This window comes from Dermacentor silvarum, chromosome 11, assembly GCF_013339745.2.
Source record: "Dermacentor silvarum isolate Dsil-2018 chromosome 11, BIME_Dsil_1.4, whole genome shotgun sequence".
Lineage (NCBI taxonomy): Eukaryota > Metazoa > Arthropoda > Arachnida > Ixodida > Ixodidae > Dermacentor > Dermacentor silvarum.
This window is the reverse complement of record NC_051164.1, coordinates 43521717-43540628: the sequence shown is the minus strand read 5'-3', so window position 1 is coordinate 43540628 and position 18912 is coordinate 43521717. Positions and strand designations below refer to the sequence as shown.

Genomic DNA, 18912 nt, shown 5'->3' with positions numbered 1-18912 from the left:
TCGGAGGAACAACGCAACGGACGACTGAGTGCCAAAAGTGCGAATGGGCGCGCGAACGCCGCGCAAGATCGCAAACAGCAGGACGTACATCCAGTGGTTCGGAAGCTCTAGTCGAACAAGAGGTCGTTGGCCAAATACGCCCCGAACGCAGCAGACCCGGCAATGTGATCGGTTATGTTCGACGACGAAGTATATATCGTAACGACGGGCGACTTCAACGTTGACATTGCACGCCCGAATGGAAGGTTGTTCACTTCGTTTATGCACGAGCGCTTCGGGTTGACCTGTGTGAACGAACCGACGGTACGAACTAGAACAGACCGGACGTGTATAGACGTCGTGTTTAAGAAGAACGTGCCTACCGTAGCCGTACACCCATAGAGACCATAAAGCCATGGTCACTCTGGTCACTAAATTAATGAAAACCACTACATCATATATATTCCTCATTCTTTAATAGTTCAAATGATCATTACACCATCACACCTTAACAGTCATAATTCAAAATGTGTAATTCCCACCACAGTGCAGCTTCAATAATCTTCCAAAGTGCAAGCCCTTCCCAGTGGAAGGGCTGACACTTTAGGTTCAAAGCTACTTGTACTCTTTGTGCGTGGATGGCGCGCTCAAGGCGATTTTTAGGTCCTTTCTAAGCCACGAATATGAGATGCTTTTGCTAGTGCTTGGACGTTTGTCGCGTATAGTATTTTTCTCGCATATACGAAATGCAATAAATACCATCCAAAAAAAAGCAGCCGTGGCTTCAGGAAAACTGGCTCGTCTCGCACCGCGAAGGCGTGGGTTCTACTCCCACGTAGAACAAATTTTACCAAACTTTCTTTTCAAAGCCACTAATTTACTTTGGTTATAGAAAACTCGCTGAGAAATGTGACGTCAATCCGAGGATTTTTTAGGCTCTTTTAATCATTTTATACGTTTTTCATCACGGCACAGTTTCGCCAAGGTCACGGAAAGGTCCCGCCTAGGGCACCGCCAACATAGCCACCTAAGGCTTTCGCCTTAAATAAAGAGAGGAGATTACAATGATCAGACGGACAGTCCTCTGGCTTGCTACTCTGAAATCTGATTAGAGTATTCATTCCGACGTGTAGCATTAACGACAGTATTCGTGGAATTGTGCACACGATGGGCACAATTTAGGGGGAAGAACAATTTTAGCGATCAGCATTTCCGGAAAGACAGTAGCCGAAAAAAAATAGTTTTCAATGTGGGCATATCACTACCAGCGCAGTCATTCACACATCCAAATACAAAATGGCGCAGATTTTTGCGCTGCTGCGTTCAACTTCGTTTTGTTCTGAGCGACATGGGCAGGCTAGCTGAACTGTCTGGGAAGGGTGTGGTAATAGCTGCCTCACTAAAGCTAATAACTCTGGCTGGAAAAAAAAATATGCTTCGGAACTCGATGTCACTCATTGCCGCAACTCTGTCGCATTTTACCATTAGGCAACTTTCCACGTAGGTCACGTTCGTTCATGAAAAATCAGACCAGGAAAATTGGGTACAGTTTTGCAAGTCGCTCAAGGGTGCCCTGAGTACGGCGCACACGTGGGTCATCCTGCAGTGTCCCATCGAGCCCGGCAAGGACGCTTTAAGAAATCGCTCACAAATTCCCCGGGAAGGACAAGGACATGATTGGCGCCCTAAAAACCAGATACCTGGGGGAGCGATCATTCCGGCGATCCGCAAAGTTCTTTCTTAGGCCCACTGTTATTTCTCATTTATATTAATGACCTCTCATCAGTTATATCATCTAACATTAATCTCTTTGCTGATGACTGTGTCATTTTTCGGGAAATTACTAACGATGACGACACTAAGGTATTGCAATCTGACCTTCGCGCTATATCTAACTGGTGCGCAAAATGGTTAATGGACCTAAATATTAAAAAGTGCGAAGTCATGCGTGTATCTAGAACTTCCACTAGCTCTCCTCTTTATTATCTTAATAACATTCGTTTGGATTCTGTTAACTATTACAAGTACCTAGGAGTTCACATCACGACTAATCTAACTCGGTCGCTACATATTGAGTACATTATTAACAATGCTAACCGCATGCTTGGCTATTTACGTCGTAACCTTTCTACTGCTCCATGTGGCTTAATGTTGCAGCTTTATAGGACACTAATATGCCTTAAACTGGAATATGCTACAGCCGTGTGGGACCCAAGCTATGGCAATCTTGTAACTTCCATTGAACTCGTCCAGAATAACTCCGTTCGTTTTATATTATCTAATTATGACAGAACTGCGAGCGTCTCCGCCATGAAAACTTCCCTAGTACTTCCTTCTTTAGCGTCTCGCAGAAAAGTTTCTCGTTTAACACTGTTTCACAAGTTGTATCACCATTCTGTCCTACATGACCAACTACTCCTTCGCCCACAGTACATATCTCGCCGCATCGATCATCATCACAAAGTAGGTATTCCATCATGCAACACAAAGACCTTCTTGAACTCATTTGTGCCTCGTACGTCAAAAGAATGGAACGAACTTCCCGTTCACATTGTTAGTATTAACGATAATCACATATTCCATGATGCATTAGCTAACAATGTATAACTGCGACCTTTATTTGTAGGAACTGTACTGATTGCTTTTTTGTTCACTTATTTCTGTGTGCATTGTATAATTACGAGCTTCATTTGTATGAATTAACTGTACTAACTGTTTTTTTGTTCAACTATATTTTTCTATAACAACCCACTCCCCTCTGTAATCCCAATTGGCCCTGAGGGTAAAATAAATTAAATGGGGTCTGACATGGGTACTAAGGGAAGGAAAATGCTAAAGGTCAATGGTGGAAGTCATGGTCATGAGCATGGCTAAGGCTTTCGCCTTAAGGTATCCTAGGAGCTGCTAAAGGGACTCCTGAGGACTCATGACATGAATGTCATGACGTGCGTGTCATGTAGGTCATGAATAGCCGCCTACGTCTTCGTGCTCTCATGGTCGTTTCGTTTAATTGGTAGCCTCCCCGCACATTGCTTCGCATAACACCGATTCCCACAGGGCGTGGGATGTGCCGGCTTTTTTTATTGCGATAGCAATTATATGGACACTCAAAAGCAGATTTCTGCCGTCGGCGTCGCCGTCGCCGTCGCCGTGAGGTTCCGTATGACGTCATTTGGAGAAGAAATCGTCGCCGCGCGCCGAACGCTGTATGTGCGAGTGAAAGGGCGCGAGGGGCGCGTCTTTCACGGGGAGTGAACGCACGGCGGAGAACAAACGCGCGTTCCGCGCCGTGTTCGCTTAAGGGCTGCAGAAGTAGGCGTCTCTTTTCTCCTTTACAATCACTATATATGTAGAGCAAACGCACCTTCTTCCGACGCGCGAGAAGCCGTGGGGGAGGGGGAGGGAAGGGAGGCGACGTTTAGCTGCGGCACCAAGTGCCTATTTATATCACAGGCTCCGGCAACAGTCACCAACGCCGCACGCATTTTGAGCGAACGCGGGCAAAACGCCGATGGCGTCGACAACAGTTCTGCGTGTTGCCGATGCTGCTGCATGTCCAAGTTTATACAGCTGATAAAGCTAATATCATTACTCCGTATAGCTCTCTACAAGTTTGCTATCGCAATTGATGCTTCGCCTTTCAGGTGAAACTGCGACCACTTTTTCTGTTTGTTTCCGCATCTGTGTCCATGGTGTGGTGCAATGCACTGTAGGTTTTGCTCCAGGACCGAATTTCTACGTCCGCCCGTTACAAAGGGAACACCACCATACGATCATCATCATCATCATGTTGACTAGAAACAGTGTATTGTAGAGATTCAAATAATTTTATACGTTAGCCACTGAAAAACCATGGCGAATGATTTTTATTTGATATTTTTTTTCTTCATGGGTGTTTCACCTCTAGTAGTCAACCCCTTTGCTTGGGCGTGTGCTTGATGCTTGCATATGTGATATTGTTTTTTACTTGGTCTATACTGCATGCCAGTCTAGTCAAACACCTGGTTTGGCCGTGTACTTGATGCTTTCAGTTAGCGTCTTTACTGAAAATAAGAAAAACAAAAAAAAACATTACTAGGTAGTTAACATGACTAATTTGTTTTTGCCACTTTACGCCAGCAGACGTGATGGCTACACTTTGGCTACAAGCTACAGAGGCCCGACTGCATGGTTCGCTACGTTTGGGCTATAATATCCGCCTGTTTTGGCTATGTCACTCTGCGTCAGCTGGCAACACTGGGCCTTCGTCCAGCAGTGGACATAAATATAGGCTGATGATGATGATGACTGTTCACACAAAGCACAATGTATGATTCAAAGAAGCCATTAAAACCGTGTGCTATTTCATTACGAGTTCAGTCCACTTTAATGATACCTAAATGTATGGACCGTAATTGCACAAACATGTGATACCGTTACACGTAACGATTTATTGTTACATTTCTCTGAACATTGGTGCGCTAACTTGCAACACTCTGTCGGCCAACGCGCAGTGCTAATATAGGTCAGTTTGTTGGAATGTGAATCCTGCTTGCATATAACGTCTATAGCATATAGTTGAACCTCAATATTACGAAGCCGTATCGGACACAGAGACACTTTCGTTATATTCAATATTCGTTATAAACATACACAGATATTGACGAAAAAGACAATTAATGAACACGTCATGCGAAATAAACCAATCGTGATGCCTCCAATGGGCCAGAAAAGGGTCCCCTGAAGTTGTTTCAGCCTCTGTTAGAACCACATGTGGACATCTGCTACTGTGCGCATGCGATCTCGTGTTCGATTGGCGATGAGACCTACATGGTAGACATATATATACAAGAACTTTTCGCGATGGCTTCTTAACAGTCACTCCGCCAGCCGTCGGCAATTTTTCATCACAGCTGTTAATTAGAAAACAATTCAGAGCTCTTCCACTACTGTGAAGATGGAAGCCAGCGAAGTTGTCACTATTGCTAAAGTGAATAGTGAATATTGCTATAGTGAATTTATATATTACCATTACTGATTATATTGAGAGTCTTCGGCATCTTCTTCAAAGAGCAAGGTCACCGGCGTCTTGTTTTCGCCCGGCGCTATGGCCAAGTAGTGCGTTTGCTGCGCTAAGTCCACCCCATCGTCATAGACCAACGTATGAGCCACAGCGTTCATAGCCGCGGCACACTGCACGGCAGCGTCAGGATCCTGTGAGATCTCTCCTAATCCGGCTCCTGCTCTCGGCGGCTCATACCCACATATCCGACGCGGGTATAAGCCGCACATAATTTCTTTCTTTCTTTCTTTCTTTGTTTGTTTGTTTCTTTCTATATTTCCTTCCTTCCATCTGTTTTCCTTGTCCCTGGCTCATGTTAGTCATCCGTTTTGACACATGTGCCTGTGCTAAGGCACAAGTGGCGACAAACCGCAAACGCCACGCACATGGAGCCAAACCACCATGCGCATGGAGCCTAAATGTGGTGATGATAGTTTTTTCTACACGCGGAAACAATCGCTTCGCTGTAAAAAAATCCCATGCATTGTGGGAATCCATGTAAGCGAAGCATTGTATGCTGTTTTCTTTGATTGATAATATTTAGCGGTGATGTAGGCGGCGAATGTGTAATTTCTTAAGTGTTTAGCCCAATACGAGAGTGGTGAGTTGATGTTAAACGTTACCTTGCGTTCACCACTGCTGTTTGTCTGTCTAGTCCACACAACACACAGGGGAGCTCGAGGCGTTGTTGTGCGTCATTGTTGATAACCACTTTGTTGAGCATTATCATTACTGCTTTGCAGAGCTACGCGGCCTGTTCTACGGCAAGTCGATCTGGGTGGAGAACTGCGACTGCTACTGGAATGAACGTTGCCAACTGGTCTACTGTTCCCACGACCGCTGGCAGCTGAACCGCAAGGGCTGCCCCCTCCGACTGGAAGCCACATGCTGGTGAGCGGGCGTGCCTTTACTCGGTTGATTCGAGAAATGTTTTATATCGTGAAAGATGGGTCTTTGGGCGAGGAGCAGTATATATTTAGGTTAGTTGTAGGAGCCCGGATTCTGTGGCCAAAACGAGACAGACTATCCAGGGTCGTTCTTCTCTCAGATACACCCTATGTAGGTCCGGGCCTCCTTCTGACAAAGGTGTTCTGACCGCTCCGCTACGGGTGCCTGGCAATCTCGCATCAGTTGCTTGGCCGCGGGTGTTACGGGTCGCTTATAGTAGGGGCAGATGGTTGCAGCCGTGTCTTATGACCGCTTGTGCGTCGCCGTTGGCGTACACATCCTGCAAACTTGTCTTGATCCCTATACGTCATTCATGAGGGCAAACCAAGGCTAAAGGCGAAACACAAGTCCACGCTCGCTGCGAGTAGAACAAGCGGCAGTGGTTGGTAACTTGTAGGTACAGCTTCGCGAAGATGTTTATTTACTTAATCACGGCGACAGTTAACAGTAACTGTATATTCATTTTAGTGGGACGTACTTGCTTTCAAAAGCCAAATTTCATTCGCTCGGTGGGATAAAATTCGTTATTATAGGAAAAAGTGCCGTCCAAGATTTCTGCCTTGTTTATAAATTCGTGACACAACCTCAGCACCGGTACGCCGGTGTGACGTCAGAGGATTTCAATGTATTCGCTCGTACGCACGTCATTTTGACGCAGGAAAAGTGCTTGAAACGTGCTGGGTTGTGAGATTGGTTTCTTAAGAACACTGCGTAATTGTTAACCTGTAAACAATTGAATAGCCTATGAGCCGAAGCCTATGACGGCGGAACTGCACGGCGAAACGCTCAGTGATTACGTGACAGCGCTCAAGAAACTAGCAGCTGATCGCTATTTTGGAACGTGTCGTTTCATCCAGACAAAATCCAGACAGTAAATGTGTGACGACGGTGGCAGGGATCGTAGTGCTCTTTCCACGCAGTTTGAGCCACTTCCGAATTGGCGGCTGCTTCGGAACGCTCCCCTGTCGTCGTTGAGGATGTGCTCGGCAAGGGCGGATTGCTGGGATGGATGCTGTTGTTGAAGTAGAATTTTAGGTACATAGCCATACAGGAGCTGGAATGGCGTGGAGTTCGTCCTTGAGTTCATAGATGCGTTTGCGGCGAACGCTGCTTCTTCCAGTTTAGTATGCCATGACAATGGTTCCATTGTACAGATCTTGCGTAGAACTGCATATGAGAGTCCTATTACTTCGATAGCTATTACTAGCTCTCACGTAACACCAACACATTTCGATATGTTGGTGGCTAGGTTCCACGAGTTCCAGTCTGGCAAGGGAAGTCCAGACAGGAAGTATATCAACAATTTTCGACTCCATGTGCGTGGCGGTTTCCCACCACTGAGCCTTAGCTCGGAAAAACACTTTTATGTAGCACGTATTGAGCAATGGAAAGCTGTATCGGGAGTTTTTCATGTTGCTCTACAATTTTCTCATTGAAACTTTTCATGTAGTTATAATATTTACGAAGTTGATTATTAATTAAGGCTAATTATGTATTTGGGAGGAATGCAAATACAATCTGAATATCTCCAAGCGACGGCAAGCAACCATACTTTGGTTCGTTACCTCGTAGTGAACGAGTTCGGTGCAAGTTACGTAGGACACCCTGTATAGCGAAAGGAAAACGTGCGTATAGCGGTGCTCAAATTTGGCATTAGGGAGTGTCGTAATTGTCGGTGAATTTTTTCTGAGAACAACATCTAACTGAAATTCAATTCCCGCGGCTTTTGTGGAATGCCCGGATATATCGTCCTATTTACGTGTCCTAGAATCCATTACACATTGATATGATGTACGTGAGCGTTGACTGTCATCTCCGTCGTACCTCTCGTATATATTCCGGAAATTTATGGTTTAGTATGTAATGATGATATGTGATGTTTAATGGCGCAACGGACAAATAGGGCCATGGAAGGTCTAGCACTGAGCTTCTTGTCGCGATCCTTCCCGTTATTTTACGTATCTTATTCAAACCCTTTCTGTGCATTCAATGTATGTATTTGATTTGTTACACACTCCTGCCTCAGGCCTGAAACCCAGACCTTCATTATGTATTGTACATTTATCTAATGTGATAAATTTATTTAAACAAGTATTATAGGAGGTGATCGTTTTTAAGTTTTTAAGTTAATTTTTGTCCTTGAGCTGGCTTATTCAGAGGCGACCATTACGTGCGCGCATGAATCAGATGTATAATGAAGTTATTAAAGATGTTGACTAATTACTTTAAGGCACATATTGCAGTTGACGAATTGTAGCTGGTGAGCTTGCAAGGCATATTAACTGGAAATGAATTCCCAGAATTCATAGTTGGGGGGGGGGGGGAGATATGCGCCACGAAACTCGCCGTAAAAATGTAATGTAGTTCCCCTTATTTTTTAACAAAACATTCAATCTTGCATTGAAGTACAAAAGTGACTGGAGCGCCCATCTATTTTGGTCCAAAATAATTTCGCGGAACTGGTGTCATCCTGGAGACTCAAGTGGATACGTCTTACAAACTCACCGGCTGCAATTCGTAAATTGCAATATGTGCCATAAAGTACTTTATTAGGAAGTTATTCAGCAAAAGTTTGCAACTACCACCGCAAACTGTAATATTTCTTGTGCCGCAAACAATATATTGTCTAAACAAGATAACCAATAAAAGTTAAAAAAAAAGAACATCGTACGAATACATTCGAGAAGTTTTCGGAAGGAGTCACTGAACATTTTTCCTCTGTCATTTATTTTTACTAACATACTATGCTTTAAATAGTTAACTGTATTTCTAGTCAATTGTTTTTAACGCGTTTAGCTTTCTTAGGATACGTAACACACTTTCTGGTAGCTACGTCCGGATGTAACCGCTTTCCTTTCACGCCAGCCGGGCTCACTGGGTACATGAGCACTTCATAATAATAATCATAAAATATAAAACGTATCATCAGTCACAAAACCATCGTAAGATAGATTGCGAATCACATTAACGTTGTCAATCATCTCCAAAGAATGGATGCGCCACCATTTTTTTCTGTTGTATCATCACTCTATCTTAGGTATCTGTTTGTCTTTCAAATGCAACTCGGTGCTTTTTCATAGTTATTTGTTTCGCTGTCGAATGTCCAACGTGAAAACACGTTAGTGGCGTCTCCGTAAACTTCACTCGCACGTACAGCGTCCGGAGCGCGGGGACGATTTCATCGCCGTTGACGTCATACGGAACCTCACGGCAACGGTGACGACGACGCCGACGGCAGAAATGCGCTTTGGAGTGTCCATATAATTGCTATCGCAATAAAAATCTACAGAGTAAGCGCTACTTGTTATTAAGGATCAAATTATTCAAAACATTGAAGACAAGCAATACACACTTGGAATATTTTTAGATTTTCGGAAGGCGTTCGACTACGTACAGCATGACACTCTCTTACACAAGTTAAATAATTATGGCATACGTGGTGTTACAATAAACCTACTGCAGAATTATACGTGCAATAGGACGCAATATGTGCAGGTGAATGATGTCTCTTCTAACCGACTGCCGATCACTTCTGGAGTTCCTCAGGGATCCATATTGGGACCGATATTGTTCTTCATGTACATAATGACATTACGAATCTACCCGGTGTTCATGACATGATTATGTATGCTGATGACGTAAACATATTTTTAAGTGCCACATCTCTAAAGCAAGCACAGTGTATGGTAAATTGGTACTTAGATAACTTACAATCCTGGCTACAATGCAATAACTTTTCCTTAAATTTGTCTAAAACATGTTACATTATTTTTAGACAAATTAATACTGCTGATTTATTAAATAAAATCAGCATTCAGTTCGGTAATCTAACAATAAATGAGGTTGACTGTATTATATTACTTGTGGTTCCACCAAAACCTTTCCTGGAACACACATATATCCAAATTGACATATGAAACAAGTAAATGTGTTGGCTGTCTCTACAAAGTAGCTAATCGGGTACCTGTGTTCTGTTATGGGGAACCACTACTTCTACTAATACTTAGGAAGAGAGCCCTGCGGTACATCCATGGTTACTATGGCCGTCCAAAATATTTGTCCACGTTGCCGTTATTTTGCCTAAATCGAATCAGGTCTACCCTTTTCGTTTGCTGCAATATATATAAAAAATTGTAACTTACACGTACAAAACAATTTTCGTACACAAATCCACTAGGTCCCTAAAACACGTACAAACTATGGCAAACAAAAATTAAATTTTCAGGTAGTTGCAACTCTTAATAAGGTGTCAACGAATGTTAATTTTGGTGTGTCCTTGAGACTATTAAAAAAACAAGCCAAAGAATATTTAATTGATTTTGACTGGTGTTTTGTATAGCGCCACTTTATTGAAGTATGCTAGTTATTTGTTTCTTTGTAGTAACTGCATGTTCATCTGAGATTCTGTATTTACATTGTTACATCTTCAGTTATGCTTTATATGTTGTCAAACTGCACAGGGCAGCCCCGGGTTCCTCCTTCGTAAGAAGGAAATAAACTTCACATCAGTGCCAACTCTCCGTAAAGCATGTAGCGCACTGATTCCATGGAACCACATCGGTTACGTTTGGTAAATAATATATACAAAAAGTGTGACTTTTCTATATTCCCACTGCATCAGGCAGCAGTATGAAGTACCATACAGCAGATAGATACAGGCAGTGATGTATTATGAGCGTAGTAGTAAAGTGGCTTCAGCATGGACATAATTTTCTTCTCCTGCTTCGTGTTAGTGCAAAAAGTTCCCTGAAACATATCAAGCTCCCACGTGAAATAGAGCTGCTTTACGTGACAGATCTATTATTCAACTACCCCACTCTTCCTTGGTCATAATTTGTGTGAAGTACAAAGAAACAATCTGACATAAAACCGCTACTTGCAACCAGAGTGACACTATTGTCAGGATGTGGTGCACGAGCCACTGACGTGAGTGCCAAATACCGTGGCGTTTTATTCGATTACAATTTCAGCAACGTAAGAATGTATAACCAATTCTGTTCATTCCTGGCCCTTCGTACGTTGGGATAGGCATGCATCTTGGCCTCAACTTGCAGGTGTACGAGGAGTTGGAACCTCGAGTCGGTCTCCCGTGTCAGTCTCGGCGCCACCAGACGTGCTCCTACTCAGCCCATCCAGGTGTGTGTAGTCTTGTTGGTCACGATTCACGGGCGCCTTCTGGGAAGAAAGAGCGCGGGCAAAAATTAATTGCAGGAAGGTTAAGTGTGGCGGATGGTTCAAACTTTCAGACGATTCTGCAATGGTGTAATTGCTTTGCGGGCGTGTCGGCTTGTGTAGTAGAATATCTTCTCCGATGGCAGCAAAGAGCGAGGCTTAGACGGCCTGTAGTAAAAAAAAATTGGCATGGATTCAGTTCTATATGCACAGTAGTTATGTCTAATGACACATAGAACGTAGAAGCGCCCGCAGTAACATGCTTCAGTTTCATTGACAGCCCATTGTGTAAGGAACTGCAAAGAGGTACTGAAAGTAGTCGTGGTGATTTAACCAACACGAGTAACCCACGGGGCTGTACAAAACATTTCTTTAATTTCAACCCGTGCAGGAGGAGTGCGTGGAGTTGCGTTCTCGAGCCGTCGTCCGTGTGAGTCCCGGTGCCACCAGACGTCCTCCTAGCCAGCAGGTGAGTGCAGCCGTGTTCTTCACGTTTCACGGGCGGCTTGCGCGGTTCGTGTACCGTCAGTCAGAGAGCGTCGCGCTAGTTAAAATGAACTACCGCTCAGTAACTCATGGCCAGTGAAGCAAGTTGAATGTGAAGTGTATTTGTTGCGATTGATAGTGTACGAATGCCTTTGCGCTAGCGACATACAACTCCTGCATAGTGAACGAATAACAGCGCGAAAAGGCAAGGACGAAAGGAGGCATGTGTGTGTCCCCTTCTGGTCCTTGTCTTTTCGCGCTGTTATTCGTTCACTATGCCGGAGTTGTATGGCGCAAACGTGGGGGGCCATGATCGGCGAATCATAAAAGAAAAAAATTAGCGCGGGCACCTGCCCACTTGGAGAGGGGCCCGGGGGATAGCGAGGAGAGACTTTGTGAAAAAACACAAAGCCTCGCCTTATCCCCACACTCCGGTCCGAGTGGCGGACCACGCCGAACCCGATCACTGCTGCGGCTCATCACTGCGGCTCCCGGGATTCGAACGTGGGCCCTTGCGAGTGCCACCGGCGACACTCTATCCACTCGGCTACCGGAGCGGCACGGTAATCGCCTTACGAAAGGCGACCAGCAGCGTGATGCGCAGGCTGCTTATCGCCATTACGTCAACGCTTACGCCCTACTGACGTTCGTTTATCGTCATCCCTCGATGTCTGAGTTAGACGGAGCAAGATTAAACGCGGCGTGAAAAACTGCTGTTCGCTCTCAGGAAAAGAAGTGCTTGGTTTGCGCAAGTGCGAAGCATGAAGGCGCTTTATCCACTATACATGTACGAATGGCGCTTGAGAAAGCTTTCATCATGATGAAAGGCAAACTGCGGCCCGCACAGGAGAGGAGGTTTATAAAACAAGACAGGACATATTTCTTCGCGCCCTATAGTGGCACACCAGGCAGTGCGTCCGATGTGTCTTTTCTGTCAGAACTTAATGGGAAAGAAATGGGTCGTAGCGATCGCCTGCTCAATGGTGTTATGTCGAAATGGCTTGTACTACTACTGTCATGGGTAGTTTGCTGTAACTGTGCAGCAAGCTTTCATCAATGAGGAAAGGAAAGCTACAAGCGGGTTTATGAAGCAAGACAGGGCATGTTTCTTCGGGCCCTATTGTTGCACAACAGCAGTGCATCCAAGGTGTTTTACAGCAAAGCTGTCCATGGCGTCAGCGCCATAGACAAAAACCATAGAGTAAAAAGTGAAAGTGAAAGCAAACGTATATTGCCGCTCGCGTCGGAGCGGCGATATGCGATATGGTTTAGCCTGTTTTGAACGATGTCTCTCTGTGAGTGTATGACGTAGTGGGCGCCTGATAAGGCGACCAATGGGAAATAGTTGGCAGCCCTCGGCCCAACCCCGACTGGCGTTCGTTTAAGGCTCATACACATGAGGCCGACACGACACCCGATTTTGGTCTGTCGACTGTTGTCAGCGTTTTCCGACAAGCTGCTAAGGAGTTGTTCCTTTTCCGTGTTGGAAGCTCCAGCTACGGGTGAATCATGTCACGTGACCTCACGCTATCGGCACGGAAAGGTATTAAATGCGAAGCATTTCTTGGCGAACATTTGCTACTTTGACAGTATCTATCTATCTAGCCGCCTACGACTTTGTGCTCTCATGGTCGAAGTTGGTGTGTACCAAAATTGGTATACTACGACAAAAGTACATGACGAACATAAATGATATGTCATGACATGCTTAGCATGTAGGTCATGAAACAGCCGCGTACGTCTTGATCCTCCCATGGTCATTTTAGTTAACTTGGTAGGTACCAAAATTGGCATAGTATGACAGGAGTGTATGAAGAACATGAGTGATAGGTCATGACAATGACCCAGCAGAAAAGATTAACTCTCCAAAGCCACAGAAATGGGTTCGGACGTGGGTGCTTAGTGAAGGAAACACTGGAGGATGGTGGTAGAAGTCATAGTCATAGGCATGTCTAAGGCTTTCACCTTAAGGTCTCTTAGGTGTGGCTAAAGGGACTCCTGACATGAATGTCAATGTCATGACATGCGTGTCATGTAGGTCATGAAAGAGCCGCCTACGTCTTGGTGCTCTCATGGTCATTTCGTTAACTTGGTAGGCTCCCCTCCCCGCGCACTGCTTCGCATAACATCGATTGCCACAGGGCGTGGGATCTGCCGGCTTTTTTTTTTTTTTTCATGTAAGAACTCCGCTGCCATGACGTGCCATACGATTGTTACCGCAGCGTGCATTGTGCGTGGCTCGGGATATGCAGGCAAACTTGGCCAAGGAATGGCATGACGTCTAGTGCAGCAGGACAAGGACACAAGCGATAGGTGTCTGTGTTTCCTTTCCTTTTTGTGCGCTTGTTCTTGCTGCATTTCATTATTATTATTACTCAAGTAAACATATACAAACACCACAATGAGAAAGAAAAGCTGATTAACAATAGGGAAAAAAAGGTAAAAGGAAAGATGAAGGCACAACACCATCACACAGTCGTCTGCAGCGTACAAGCTTTACAGACGAGCTTGTCATTAAAAGTCCCGTGCTTGTCAGTAAAGAATTCAAGCACAGCTTGTTAAGCTTCATATGGAGTCGAATACAAACAGGCAGACAACGGTAGTCTCTGCCGAGCAGATTGCACACTTCGAGCTAGAACGCTGACGGCTTTTACTTCCGTCTCATATTGTGCCCCATTGAAGTGCGACGCCTGCAGTGGCGGCGTTCATCGCGCAAGCACGCGAGCGTTGCGAGACGCTTAGCTTCCAAGGCACCGTTTTTTCTGCGCTATGGCGGTTTCCTCGCATGCTTGTGATGCGGACATGTAATACTGCGTATTTTTAGGACATTTTGACAAAAGCATTAGTGAGACGCTAAACGATTTGTGTCTCTAAGACTGCTGCATTTAAAGTATTCCTTTTAGGGGGCGCTGATGTTGAGTGGTTGTACAGAGCCTCGAAACGTCAGAAAGATAAGCCTTGCCGCGGACACCCTGACGCCTTCACTGAACACACTTGAATTATCCTTGACCAAAAAGCAGCCATGGACACAGCGACTTACTTCTTTTGCTACCTTGCAGAGCTACGCGGCCTGTTGTACGGCAAGCTGATCTGAGTGGAGAACTGCGACTGCTACTGGAATGGACGTCGCCAGCTGAACCGCAAGGGCTGCGCCCTCCGACTGGAAGCCACATGCGGGTGAGCGGGGGTGCCTTTACTTGGTTGATTCGAGAAATGTTTTACATAGTGAAAGATCCCAGATTCTCTGGCAAAAACGAGACAGAGTCTCCGGGGTCGTTCTTCTCTCAGGTACACCCTATGTAGGTCCGGACCTCCTTCTGACAAAGGTGTTCTGACCGCTCCGCTTCGGGTGCTTGGCAATCTCGCATCAGTTGTTACTAGATATTTCCGATTCTGTGCTAACGCAATACGTCTTCCACCCATAGTATTCAGGTTTCACCGCTTGAGATGTGGCTGTATGCTTTACTGGACTCTTGGCCTCAATGCATGGAGGCGCGCATAGCGGTCACGCTAAGTTTGCATACATTGACATTGCAGGATGTTGCAGTAGTAAGTAGAAATATTGCCACGGGTGCGATCCTTTATTCAGGAAATTCGTGAAGGCTGCCGGATTAACAGTACACGCACTATATTGGTTAGTATGGGCTGCTGGTGCTACAGTGACGGACTTCCCATAACAGCAATTCGCATACCCAGTGCTAACTCTCCGTAGAGCATGTAGCGCACCGACTCCATGGAACCAGATCGCTTACGTTCGGTAACCGATCTGGATATATACAAAAAGTGTGACCTTTCTATATTCCCACTGCATCAGGCTAGCAGTATGAAGTACCATACCATACAGCAGATAGATACAGGCAGTGATGTATTATGAGCGTAGTAGTAATGTGGCTTCAGCACGGACATAATTTTCTTCTCCTGCTTCGTGTTAGTGCAAAAATTTCCCTGAAACATTGCGAGCTGTCGCGTGAAATAGAGCTGCTTTACGTGACAGCTCAGTTATGTACCTACTCCATTCTTCCTTAGTCATAATTTGTGTGAAGTATGAAGAAACAATCTGATATAATCTTTGCAACCATAGTTAAGACAGCGAGTGACAGCATTGTCAGGATGTGCACGAGCCACTGACGTGAGTGCCAAATACCGTGGCGTTTTATTCGATTACAATTTCAGCAATGTAAGAATGTATAACCAATTCTGTTCATTTCTGGCCCTTCGTACGTTGGGATACGCATGCATCTTGGCCTCAACTTGCAGGTGTACGAGGAGTTGGAACCTCGAGTCGGTCTCCCGTGTCAGTCTCGGCGCCACCAGACGTGCTCCTACTCAGCCCATCCAGGTGTGTGTAGTCTTGTTGGTCGCGATTCACGGGCGCCTTGCGGGATGAAAGAGCGCGGGAAAAAATTTACTGCAGGAAGGTTAAGTGTGGCGGATGGTTCAAACTTTCAGACGATTCTGCAATGGTGTAATTATTTGCGGGCGTGTCGGCTTGTATAGTAGGATATCTTCTCCGATGGCGGCAAAGGGCGAGGCTTAGAAGGCCTGTAGTGAAAGAAAAACGGCATGGATTCAGTTCTATACAACCAGTAGTTATGTCTAATGGCACATAAAACATAGAAGCGCCCGCAGTAACATGCTTCAGTTTCATTGTGTAACGGACACACAAAGGTACTGAAAGTAGTCGTGGTTATTGTAATTCAGCAGGGTGTAGGTCACCGATTGTATCAGCCAAATGCAGCGAGAATTGCATTTATGTGCATTTCGATGGAACAATGTCCGTTCTGGCTTGCAGTGTGGTGACAAGGCGCAAAGTGGCAGGTCAGCTTCATAAAGGCATCTAAGTAGCCAATTACAGCACCAATACACAAGCTCAATCTATATGATGCCAGAGAATGGAGGGAATGGTTGAATTAATGATTCACCACAAGGAACTTTCCTTAAGCTTTCCGTGGCTACATACGGTGGTGATTAACCCCTCTTCCTGTCGTTCATGTAATTGCATTTTGACCGAAAAGCCCCATGCGGATGTGGGATGCATGGAAACAAATACCACTGGCAGAAATTGTGCACGACCACTTCGAATGTCGATGGCTTCTTTCGACAGAACTGTGCTCTTTGATATGCGTGAAGCTTTGCCCTGTAGGCATAGTCCGAAGGTTGGTCTATAGTTGCAGCTGAGTACAACGATGCCCCACAATTAGAGACATCGCTCCCCTCACGGTGTACGCTGCGTATACTGTCTGTTTCCACAGCGATGCGCTTACCGCGTGGCTATGACATGGCCCTAGCGGACGGTGTTATCCAATGATTCATTGACATCAAGTATTGAAGCAGGAGGCGAAGGACATGATAGCTCACGCACCCCAAAAAAATGTAAGTCAGGCAAAATGTTTGCCGTGATCTTATCGTATCAATTAGCGACATAACAATGGCAACTACGTAACCAATAGTCATGTCTACTTATACTAGAAAACAATGGCAACTACGTAACCAAAAGTCATGTCTACTTATACGAGTAAAACTGTCATATTTAATGCCGGCTTGTACAGCGCTGAAGACTTCGTACCGCGACGCCCTGTGCAAACCAAAGTTGCGTGCATTCGGCTCTTACCTCGGACAGCAGTTGCAATTCAAAGTCCTTGCATTTGTAGTGCGAGTATAACAGATTAAACAGTCACATTTCTGCAACCGTCTGATCAAAGTGGCCATTGTGTGGTTCTTGATTACACTGTCACCTTGTAGCACGAGTGCTGTCAGCCTTTCATTGAGCTGCAAATTTCACACAGCGCTGACAAGCGATACACTACCTAGAATGAGGTCAATTCTTTAATCCACGCAGAGTGCGGTACGTAAGAAAGAAATGCGGAGCCATGTCCTAGTACTCATGCATATGTGTCTTTGCAGACGTGACACTCCTCTGCCGCTGACAAGATCGAGCCACAACTAGGCACCCAAGCACGACCAAGAAGGCTGCCCGGCACATATTGGACTCATTCGTGAAATCAGGTCCGGCCCCAGCGAGCACGAATGTGCACGGAGGGCTTTCAACTTCCAAAAGTTCGCCATGAGTTTGCCTCGGGGGCCCCATAACCACCGGAATTCTCACTGACGTTAATAAAGCAGTGAAACATATGGCTTTCTGCAACATATTCAATTTCTGCCACGCTGCATGAGTTACACGTAAGGTACGTCAATGTTAACCAGGTTTACAAGGTGGAGGCATCTCTCCTGCAATGGCATGCGGTAATCCCCAGGAAACCTCTACCGCTTCAGTATGCAACCCTCCCATCAGTGACAGGTGGGTCCGCACTTTACATGGCAGCCTTGCTCAAAAACAAATCGCACACTAGTCGGCAGCTAAGTGGCCGGAAGTATGCAAATATTCTCCACCGTACTTGTCTACTGACCTGTAGTAGAAGTAGCTTGGCCCAGAGCAGCCAAGCTACTTTCATACGAAGTAGTGATGAACGGGATACAGAGGCCTCTTCTATAACTAGCGATTAAGTTAGAAGGGCCTTGCAAGACATGACCAGGAGAAAAGCTGCTGGAGAAGATGGAATACCAGTCACAGGCCTCCCTGATCATGAGATGACATTGTCCTATTCAGCAACAATGAGGACGAATTACAGCAAATCATTCAGGGCATCAACCAAGGAACTGTAGGAGTGGAGTTGAAGATTAATATGCAGAAGACAAACAATGTTCAATAGCCTGGCAAGGGAACAAGATTTCAGGATTGCCAGTCAGTCTGTAAAAAAGTACATTTACCTAGGTCAATTACTCACACAGGACCCTGATCATGAGAAAGAAATTTACAGAAGAATAAAATTGGGTTTGAGTTGGATTTCCAAATCCTGACTGTTGGAAAGAAAAGTGTACAATAATTGCATTCTACTGGTGCTAACATATGAGGTACAAACTTGGAGGTTAACAAAGAAGCTGGAGAACAAGTTCAGCCCCGCACAGAGAGCGATGGAACGGAAAGTGTTAGGCTTAACATTACATTAAAAAATAAGAGACAGGACGAGAGCAAATGGGGATAGCCGATAATCTAGGGGACGTTAAGTGGAAGAAGTCCCCAATGTCATGTAATGCGTAGGATTAGTTACAGAATGGATACGAAGAGAAAGGAAGCGCAGTCGAGGACGGCAGAAAACTAGGTGGGATGAAGTTAGAAAATCATGGGGAGAGAGAGGCCTGCAGTGGACATAAATATAGGCCGCCGGTAAAACACAGACGGCAGTTCACTAGTCGGCAGCTAAGTGGCCGTACTCTTGTATTTGCGA

The 18912-nt window shown here is 45.3% G+C and overlaps 1 protein-coding gene and 1 long non-coding RNA gene across 9 annotated transcripts in view; one reads left to right on the top strand and one right to left on the bottom strand.

The window, feature by feature from the left end:
• Window positions 1-5763: 5763 nt before the first annotated feature.
• LOC119432881 (uncharacterized) lies at window positions 5764-17758 on the top strand. Its single transcript, XR_005188194.2, has 6 exons — window positions 5764-5911; window positions 11023-11104; window positions 11532-11609; window positions 14686-14803; window positions 15884-15965; window positions 17531-17758. It is a non-coding gene; the product is annotated as an uncharacterized LOC119432881 (long non-coding RNA).
• LOC119432880 (uncharacterized) overlaps window positions 11103-18912 on the bottom strand; it is a 63941-nt gene continuing 56131 nt past the window's right edge. For 4 of the 8 annotated variants that reach the window (XM_049659309.1, XM_049659305.1, XM_049659308.1 and 1 more), the window contains one exon: window positions 15136-16168. In XM_049659309.1, the coding sequence (XP_049515266.1) occupies window positions 16032-16168 (137 nt within the window). In that variant the 3' untranslated portion in view covers window positions 15136-16031. Of the gene's footprint in view, window positions 11309-15135; window positions 16169-18912 lie in introns of those variants that run through there. The other 4 variants (XR_007464483.1, XM_049659306.1, XM_049659310.1 and 1 more) reach the window with 2 other exon arrangements.